At 29.4% G+C, this 10290-nt stretch overlaps 2 protein-coding genes across 2 annotated transcripts; one reads left to right on the top strand and one right to left on the bottom strand.

Annotated features, from left to right (window-relative positions):
- Nucleotides 1–1445: 1445 nt before the first annotated feature.
- Nucleotides 1446–5913, bottom strand: LOC122859835 (modular serine protease-like). Its single transcript, XM_044163518.1, has 9 exons — nt 5729–5913; nt 5477–5664; nt 5163–5376; nt 4945–5064; nt 4536–4870; nt 3843–4094; nt 3338–3772; nt 2952–3253; nt 1446–2888 (listed from the first exon to the last, which is right to left on the bottom strand). Exons 1-9 carry the CDS (start codon nt 5911–5913, stop codon nt 2787–2789), a joined length of 2133 nt encoding a protein of 710 aa, XP_044019453.1. The 3' UTR covers nt 1446–2786.
- Nucleotides 5914–7078: 1165 nt separating this feature from the next.
- LOC122859478 (transferrin-like) lies at nt 7079–10282 on the top strand. Its single transcript, XM_044163093.1, is given in 8 exon segments — nt 7079–7148; nt 7249–7479; nt 7581–7652; nt 7655–7861; nt 7929–8089; nt 8237–8382; nt 8599–9601; nt 9692–10282. Coding segments are annotated over 8 exon segments (2193 nt in total). The 5' UTR covers nt 7079–7087; the 3' UTR covers nt 10004–10282.
- The last annotated feature ends 8 nt before the right edge of the window (nt 10283–10290 follow it).

Here is a 10290-nt window from a genome sequence, read left to right as displayed (position 1 = left end):
AACAAAATGAAAAGAAAAATTCCACTTCAAACACATTATCTATTGACTGATGTCGGTAGTAATTGTTGTTTTTGTTGAAAATGAACAGCAACATCAGCCAGTTTAAGATCTTGAAAGATAACAAAAATATAAGTGCTGTCCTAACCTTACATTTGAGTTATGATAGGTTTTGAAGCATTAACTTTGAAAAGAAATACAATTTACAGGCTAAATAATTGAGATAACAACAATATACACCGACTATTTTAATTGACAATTTTTTTTTTGATGCCAAATTATTTTTTTCTTTATAATTCGTTAATCATATTTTTCGGTGTTTACGTTTGCTTATGTTTGTTTACGTTTTCTAATACATAGCAGTGCTGACACTACAACGAAATTAAATTCACCATGATAAACCACGCCTATTTTTGGTAGACCGCGGTCCTCTACGGAACGCACCCCTGAAACCATGCTTGTGTTCATGCCTGTGTGCTGAGCTTCTCGCGAAATTTTTGAATTTCAAAGTTATATTTATTTTTTAAACGCAAAAGACGAAATACTAAAAATTTATATCAAAAAATTTGTCTTTTCTAGCGCTACAAACTGATAGAAATCTAACGTTTTCTGTTGCGTTTTGAAAAAGTTATTAATAAAAATATGAGGTACCGCCTATATATACCTTGCGTGTTAAGGAGGTTATGCACAAATTCATTGCGGGTGTTGCGGGGCGCTTCTGACGTCACAGACAAAACTGAAATCTGGCTACACTGTAAAAAAATAAAGTGTAAAGCGCCTGCGCCCCGTATACAATATATGGGATTGCAGGGATGTGTGTGTGTGTTTGAACATGCCATACGTTGCCACATCTAATTTTTGTAAAGTTTATAATTAATTTCTCATTAATTGACCGATCAACATATGAAAATTTTTCACGCAATTAATAAAACTCGGTTTCTAGTATATGTGTGATTTTTTTCAAGACTTTTTCATCATTTTTTCTATCCGAAAAAAATGGTTGAAATCTCCATAAGAGCCAATGTTAAATATTATTTTCAATAATTAATTACAAAAAATTTAACCGATCAACATAAGAAAATAATTATACCGTTGTATTCAGAATGAAAAGATCTACTTGTGTACAAAATTTCAGAACATTCTCATTATATTTAAAAAAAAAAGAGTAATTTCTGCATAACCTCCTTAAAGTTGTCAACTTTGACAGTAAATATCTAAAAAAAAACCGAACAAAAAAAAATTGAAAAAAATTAACAATGTAGATAATTATTTCATTTAAACATAAGATAAAAAAAAAAAAATCTGTTGCGATTTCAGATTTTCAGAATCAACCTTAATAATATTCAAAGATTTTTTTTTTCTATAGATGTATACACAAAAAATTCTATAGTACAAAATACAAAAAATGTGTAGTGGCATTTTTTACGGAGGCTAGGAGCCGAAAGGCTCGGCCGCAGTATTGGATTTATCCCCAAAAAAAAAAAAAACGTTCATAACTTCTAAACTAATCGTCGTAAAGACTTCGGATTTGGCTCAAAAGAAGCGGCTCTAGAAATTCTATCGCCCTTGATAGAGGAAAGCGATATCTATTCGGCCATTTTTTTTTTTCCCAAAAAACGAAAAAAAAAAAAATTGTGTTTTTTTTTTTTTTTTTTTGCACGAAAAATACTATTCGTACGATAGAAATTCATGTGAAAAAGTTATAGAATTTTGAAAAACGATTAATTTAAGCCTAATATGAAACCTCTGCGACTACTCCATTTTGAGTTATAGCTTGTGCCGTTTTTATTTTTTAGGCAAACAATAACTCGTGATGAAATGGTGTTAGAGACTTCATATTAGGCTTAAAACATGCGTATTCGAAAATTCTATCGCCTCTTTGGAAAAATTTTGATCTATGGATCACATTTTTCATAAAAATTAAAAAAAAACCATTTAGTTTTTAGAAAAAAAAAAAAAAGTGACTGAACAGATAATGCTCTTTCTCATGAGGGGCGATGGAGTTTCGAAAGACGCGTTGTTTGAGCCTAATACGAAGTCTTTACTATAATTTTATCAAAACTTATTGCTTTCCTAGTTTTCGAGTAATTTTTGAAAAACGCTCTAACTTTCGAGAAAATCGTCCTAGATACTTTGTATAAGACTTAAAAAGCTTGTGTGGTAAAATCCTACAACTTCTAGTCGAAACTTTTTTCAAAAAAAATTATAGTTTTCATAAAATAGTAAAAAATAGAATTTTTGAAATATTTTTGTCTCTTTTGTTTCAAAAATAGAAAAAAATTGACTATTGGAATCAGGATAAACTTCTTGAGGGGCGATAGAGTTTTAAAAACCACGTTTTTTGAGCCTAATATGAAGTCATTCCGTTGATTCTAACAGAAGTTATAGCTTGCCTTAACTTGAACGAAAAAAAAAAAAAATCGATTTTCAGAAAAATAAAAAAAAATGTACTATTATTGTATTGTTACTTTTAAAAACCATTTAAAAGATAAAATTTAACACGGCCCTAGCCGGAGTATTGAAAATTTTTAATTTTCAACGGTAACGCGGGCCACACGCCCCAACAAACGTTACCAGATCTTTTTCTTGTTTGAAGTTGACTACTATTGATTGTAGTCGAGGTCATAGTCAGTGTAAAGTGTAGACAGTCGACGATCGTGTAGTCGACTACTTTTTAAAGTAATGGTGTCACTCTATCTCGCCTTATATATAACCCCTCGTCTATCACAGAATTTTACAAAATATGCTATTTTGAAAATATAAAATGTAACTTAAGAATTCCTCATGCTTTATACAATAGCATCTCGATTAGGGATTTGTTGCAAATCAGGTGGTCCAACAACTGGAATTTCTTTCAAAATATTATCGATCCAATCACTGTAAATCAATATCTAGAATAAAAAAACAATTGGATTAAACATACTAATCAGAATTTTATAGATATTTTTTTTTACCTTTGTAAAAACTGTATAGTATTGTGGATCACAAATACTAGTTCCAATTCTTCGAGGACTAATGGAAACAACTCCATGGAGATCCCAAATTGTTGTATTTGGTCTCCGAAGAGCCAATCCACCACCACTATCACCATTACAAACAGCAGTTCCGTTATTCCATCCAGCACAAAAAGTTGTGTATGTTAAATATCTACGAAAATCTCTTTTTTGACTCTCGCGACACTCATTTTCGTCAATCAATTTCACAGTTGTCACTCTAAGGTGTTTACTAAATGTATCATTTTCAGTAATCCCCATTCCTACAAATTAATATGTCGAAAAAAATATAAAAGTATGATAAAAAATAATTTAGAGTTATTAAAGTAGATATTTTTCAATTGTACCCGCAACGAGACCGATTTCACCATTTTCTCGTAGAGAAACATTTAAGTCAGCTGACCAATTAAGACAAACAGGTTTTACTCTGGAAGACATGATAGCAGATCCATTGAGAATCAATGCAGCAAGATCTGACCCATAATTCCCCTCGTGATCATGATAAGATCTGTGTAGCTTGATATTAAAAATGTCAAAAACTTGTGTCTCCTTATCTTCTTTGTCAAGACTAAAGTTACTCGAAAAACCACCAAGAATCACACGAATTGTTTTTGGATCTGTTTTCCAGACACAGTGACCAGCTGTTAACACAATGCGCTCACTAATCAAAGTTCCACCACAAAAAAAAATCCATTGACCATCATCATGAGAGAATAACGTTGCATGCCAGGGTAGTGGCTCTTCTGGTGATATTTCCCAGCCTTTTACAATGAGAGGCAAAGCTAAAACAAATGAATTATTTTTACTTTCTTTTTATCAATAACTTAAGGATAATAAGAGTCTGACTTTTACCTGAAGTTTCACGAAGACCACAAATTGGTTGACATTGTAATGGAAATTGACTCCAAGTCCCATCATGAAGACAAGTACTGTGATAAGAACCAGACTCACGTTCATAAAATTCTGGACATTCTAGTGTCACATGAGTACCAACAGGTATTGATCCATTGCAATTAATCCAGCCTTGATGTGGTCCCCAAAGTACTTCACAACGTTGTCGAGCACCACGCGAGTTCAGAGGAACACAAGTAATAATTTCAGAATCTATAAAATATTCTCAAATTACGATATTTCTTTTTTTTATCACACATATTTTTAGAATCTTTGTATGCAGTTTCATGATATACAATTTATCAAAATATTTAACACCTTATATTAAAAAATAGTTGCTGTTGAAAGATAAATGTTCTTGAGTGCAAACGATGCCGAATTAAATTAAAATTATCAATTTCTTGATTTCTTCTCCAAGGTGAATGCAGGGGTTTGTCGACGCCGTGTATTCTTCTACCTATGAACCCATGCATTTGCCTTAGAAGAAGATTAACTTTTTATCAAAAATGAGTTGATTTTGGTGCAAGAGCTTTGTATTCAAAGTGATTTTCCACTTTTTTTTTTTTTTATTTTTTCACAAACTTCTCTCTTAAGTATTATTAAAAATATATTTAAAATTAATAAATTTATTTTTTTAAATTATCATATATTCACCAGTATAGCAGCTTGTAACATATGGCAACCATTGATTATTCTGACAAAAAACGTTTGACAAGCCTTCCAAAAAATTATCCACTTTACTATCACAAAAAAAATCTAAACGTGTTAGTTCTGGAACAACATCGCCAGGTTGACAATGTGGACATTGAAAGACGGAATAATGTGTTCCTGGTTTTACTGATGGTAAACGGCAAGCTCCATTTGGCAATGCAATTCCACAAATCGACTCATCTTCATCACTCCAATCATGACAATTTCGCTCAGAGTTACATTTTAATTTTTCTGGTATACAAGCACCATATTTGCATCGAAAAAATCCATCAGCACATCTAAAAAAAATCATAGTATATTTCCATTTAGTAGTCATAGATTTGATTTAGTAATTGTTTTTTTTTTTTTTTACTGTCTCAATGAACAGGTTTCAATATCTTCATCCGAGGCATCTCGACATTGAATAATTCCATCACAAACTCGTGATGAATCTACACACTGACCTTCGCTTTTACAAGTAAATTCATGTTCCCTGTAAAAATTTTATCAATTTTCAAATGCATTTGATTTTTTTTCTTAATTTATTAGAATAATTTTTATGTCGGAATTATTTAGAATAATTCAACTTACTTGCATTTGTAAGCAAAACATTTATCACCACAATTTATTGCAGTACACATTGAAATATCTTCATCACTCGCATCAATACAATCATACGTACCATCGCAAATTGTTTCTAAATGAATACAACCACCATAATTACACTGAAATGTGGAACCTGGACATGGAAAACTTGCACAAATTCCAGTGCTTTCATCACTACCATCAGCACAATCGAGATAACCTAAATTTATACAAAAAAAAAAAAAATTTAATAAAAAATAAAAAAAAATAATAGTTCAAGAATATTTTTATTTTGTTTTTATTGATTTATAATTATTTACCATCACAAGTTTTTGACAGAGAAATACACTCAAGTGAATGAAAACAGCGATACCCGTGATTTGAGCACGGTTCTTTGATATCACAATGAAATTCATCGCTTTCATCGATGCAGTCTTGAAAACCATTGCAGCGAAGTGATTTTTCTATACAAGCACCGTAATCACATCTATATGAAGACAAAGGACATCTATTGAAAAAATATTTTAAAAATTAATAATTATTTATTATAGCATAAAAATACTTCAACTCACACAACGTGATGACATAATTTCCTTGTTTCATCTGAAGAATCTGGACAATCCACGATTCCATCACAGACTCTCATTAAATCAATTTTCGTTCCATCAATACACAAAAATTCTCGAACTTGTCCTATGGAATTGGAATAAACACCATCATCTAAAAGCAATGATAGAATGATAAAAAGTGTTTTCATTGTAACGAAAATTTTAAAAAAGTATGTTGTTTTTTGTTTTTCTTTCAACTGAAAATTATTGTAATTATTAGTCTCCTTTATATATGACAAATAACGATATTCTCATATGCAAATCGACGTTTACAAAAAAAACATAAAAATAATAATACTAAAATCTTTTTTTCAAATATGTTTTTCTTCTTATTATTTACCAGCCATAAAAAGAATTGTTCAGTAAATTATTATGCACGATTTTCAAGCGTAAAGCATCATAATTTTTTTTTACTCATTTTATGTGTTTGTTTCGGAAACATGATAATAAATTTGCTGTTATCAGTTACTCATCAAACATTTTATGTTGAAATAATTCAATTACAAATTCTCAAACAAAAATAGATAAAATTAAATACTGTCACATTTTACGGTATATTAAAATGCAAATTTTCCCGTATATAAATTTTTAAATTATGCAAGCCCGTAATTTAAAAAATGATTTGAAGGACAAATAAAACCAAGAATTATGCAGCTGTCAGTAAATGAGAAAATTTTTTAAGTTTCATATATTATTATTGGAAAACTCTCAATAATTCAGTCAAAGATTTCTTTCATTCAGGCAATTGAGAGTTTCTAATATTAATTTGCGTTGTTTAAGCACTATTCCATAAGCAATTATCTTAACTTTCAAAAAGGAAAACTTTTTGTTATTACTCTTGTTATTAATTTACATATAAATTTAAATAAAAAATAACTGGTAACATTTATATTTATACTTTCATTCAAAGAAAAAAAAATATAGGTTTTTACAACCTTTTAAAAAGTCTAAAGTTATATATGAAATTTTATTTTTATACATTTGATGAATATTATCTTAGATTTTCCGTACAAGGAAAAAAAAGAAACAGTAAAAGATTACATATACTTACTTGATATATTTTTATTTCGACAGTCAATCGTGATGATATATGCGTCAGCTTGTATATATAATAGAATCACGTTTGTATATCCAAGGTGTGTGAGGATGGCTCATCGTTATCAAAATAAAAAAAAGACCAAAAAATTATCAGCAGCAGTAAGTACTTGGAGGGTGACGCCTAGTTTCAGATCAAGCCTCAGTGCGAAAAGATATATATATTTTTTAGTCAGTTTCTTTGATTAAAAAAAATTTCAAGTTTATGGTTACACAATATTGGTCAAAATGAAATTTTTTTTTGCACTTGCCTTCGTTATTTTTAGAATATCTTGGGCAGAAAATACATGCAAGTTTTATTTATTTAAATTAATTTATTAATTTTTTTTCGACTTATAATTTACAATTCACTTGAATGTTAGCTTATCTTAATTTTTTTTTAAATACAGATCGTCTATGTGCACCAGAAACAATTGACGATTCGACATGTAACAGTCTTTCTCGTGGTGGATTTGTTAAATGTGTCAGAGTAACAGACAGTGCTGATTGTGCAATGAAATTGCACGATGGAAAAGCTGATTTTGGTGTTTTCGATGCTGAAGAACTTATACTTGCCTATCAATTTTATCCAGATGATTTTACACCACTAGCGCAGCTTAAACATATCGAACGTGTTAATGGTAAATATATCAAGCAAATAGATACATGACAAGTATAATCATTCATCTTTTTTCTAAACTGTTTTTTTTTTTATTTTTTTTCGATATTTTTCACCATGCAGAAGAATGGCAGTTCCAAAGTGTCGTTGTAGTTCCTTCAAATTACAATGTCAACGAAGGTGTGTCAGGTTTAGAAAAGGTGGATTATGTCATCCAGGATTTAGTCATACACAAATCTGGAACGATTACATATTAAAATTCTTGGAACGTAAAACGTATAAACATATTTGCCGAAATGAGTCATCAGTTGCTGAGAATGAAGTTGAAAATATAAGAGATTTTTTCGGAACGGCGTGCCGGCCTGGTGACTGGGTACTTGAATCAACTGAAGATAAAAGATTAAGTTAGTATCTTATCGCAATAATTTTATTATTATTATTATCATTATTATTATTATTATTTTATTATAGAGGAAAAATATCCTGAACTTTGTCAACTATGCGATGACCGAGAAAATTGTAAATATTCAAATAACTTACATCATGGTCATATAGGTGCACTTGAGTGTTTAACATCGGGGCGTGGAAACGCTGCGTATGTTGCCGGTGAATATGTTCATCAATTCTTTAAGGTAATTCTTTAAGTACATAAATTTTAAAACTTTCTATATGTTCATTAATTATATTTTTAATAAATAAAACACGCGCTTTTATATATTTTTTTTTTTTTTTTTTTTTTTTTTTAATACTGTTTTTTTTTCAATTTTGTTTGATTTTAGATCAATGAGAGTAATCCTTCATCAACTAGTTCAACTACCAAACCTAGCTATCAATTTCTCTGTCCACAAGGCACTGTTCAACCTTTGACCCAGTCAAATCCTTGTGCCTGGATTCAACAGCCTTGGGGATTGATTCTTACAAGAAAGTAATAAGACATATATTCTATTTAAAAATAAATAAAACATTATTTAAAGTCAGAGCAGCGTTTAGAATAATATATTTTAATTCTTCTTTCGAGGATTACTTTGGATTTATTTCTGGATTTTTTCTTTAAAAAAGAAATAAACTTTACGGAGAAAAAACAAATTAAATTCCCGAGAAATTTTTTTACCATGTTCAAATTTTCATTTATTTTTTCTAGTGAACGAGTAAATGATTTGGCCACTAGTCTCAAAGAATGGCTCTCGACAAATCCAAGCATGGATTCAAGAATACCACCTGATGCCTGGCTCATAGCTCTTAACAAAATAATACAAGAAGATACAAAAGTAATATTTATTAATGAATCAATAAGTCTAAAAAGTTATCTAGTACGTGGTAGAGAAGTAGATTTAAATGAACGATCATGTGGACATGACATACGTTGGTGTACACTAAATGAAGGAGAAACAAAAAAATGTAATTTTATTGCAAAAGAAGCATTGTTACTTGGAATTGAACCAAAATTTACTTGTATAGAAAAAAATTCAACTGAAAGCTGTCTTCGTGATATTTACGAAAATAAAACTGATATTATTACAATTGATTCAAATCAAGGACACTTGGCTAGAGTAAAATTTAATTTAACATCAATTTTATACCCAGAAACAATGGAGGATAAAAACAGTAAAGTCATTGCAATTATACGTGATGATAGTGAATATAAAATTCAAAATTTTAAACAAATTAAAAATAAATATCTGTGTTTTCCTGATTACGGTGGAATATCATGGATTTCGTTTATAAATACAGCTCGTTTTCATAAAATTATACCTGATACCTGTGATTATGCCGAAGCAGTTGCAAATTTAGTGATATCAGCATGTACACCAGGAATAAAAGATATCAATTATTCAGATGTTGCCGGTGAAAACATAAATATATTGAACAAACTTTGTGAAATTTGTCCAAATGAATTAGGCAATAATTCTACGTGTTCTGCTGGAAGAGAAAATGAATTTTTTGGTGATAAAGGAGTTCTTAAATGTCTCGAAGGACCTGGTGATATTGGCTTTATTGAACCGAAAAACTTGAAAAAATTAATTGATCGAAAAATTGTTAATCAAAATGAATACAGAGTACTTTGTAGAAATGGAAGTCTAGCTGGTTACACTGGATTTGATATTGATGATAATTGTGCTCTTTCTATCACCATCGATAGTGAGGTATATTTTAATTAACTATTTAATATTTTAGTAATTAAAAAAAAAAATTGGAAATCCAACATTTGTTATTGTATATCGTTTTGTTTTCAGCTCGTTGGCCGCAGAGACGATTCAAAAATAAGGATATTAGATACAACTCTTGCACTATTGAAATTAGAAGATTGGCTTGGTTATCGTCCTGACTCAAGACGTGCTATTAGAATTTACGACTCATTTACTGATCATTCAGATCTGCTATTCAAGGATTCAACAATTGCACTTGAAGCACCAAACTCTACCATAAAAAGTGTCTTAGCGTACAAAGAATTATTCAGCAAAATCGATACTTGCACGTCTGGTAGTTTGAAAAATATTTCTAATTTTATAGTAGTTTTTTTATTAGCATACATATTGCTTCAGTAATTATAAAATTATATTAAATCAATACTGAATATATCAGATAATATTAAATATCAATTAAAAAGTTTATTATATATTATATAAACAATAACAATTATACAAAAAAGAACAATGGAAATAATAATAATTTTTAAATAGAACAAAAAAAAAACTTAAATTTTTATTATTGGGTAATATTTATAATTCCCAAATTATTATTTTTACTAATTTATGGATTAAATTTGTTTTTATGAAATTAAATTTAAAAAACTAAAAAATAAATAAACAAATAATAATATTTATCGATTTTA

This window comes from Aphidius gifuensis, linkage group LG6, assembly GCF_014905175.1.
Source record: "Aphidius gifuensis isolate YNYX2018 linkage group LG6, ASM1490517v1, whole genome shotgun sequence".
Classification (NCBI taxonomy): Eukaryota; Metazoa; Arthropoda; class Insecta; order Hymenoptera; family Braconidae; genus Aphidius; species Aphidius gifuensis.
This window is presented reverse-complemented; position numbering and strand designations above follow the sequence as displayed.

What these genes read in the sequence shown, in the direction of transcription:
- LOC122859835 (XM_044163518.1), bottom strand. Translation starts at nt 5,913, where the DNA reads ATGAAAACACTTTTTATCATTCTATCATTGCTTTTAGATGATGGTGTT. An exon ending in AAATTATGTCATCACGTTGT is followed by an intron (nt 5,665 to 5,728) that starts GTGAGTTGAAGT and finishes TTTTTTCAATAG; the next exon opens with ATGTCCTTTGTCTTCATATA. An exon ending in ACTATACAGTTTTTACAAAG is followed by an intron (nt 2,889 to 2,951) that starts GTAAAAAAAAAT and finishes TTTTTATTCTAG; the next exon opens with ATATTGATTTACAGTGATTG.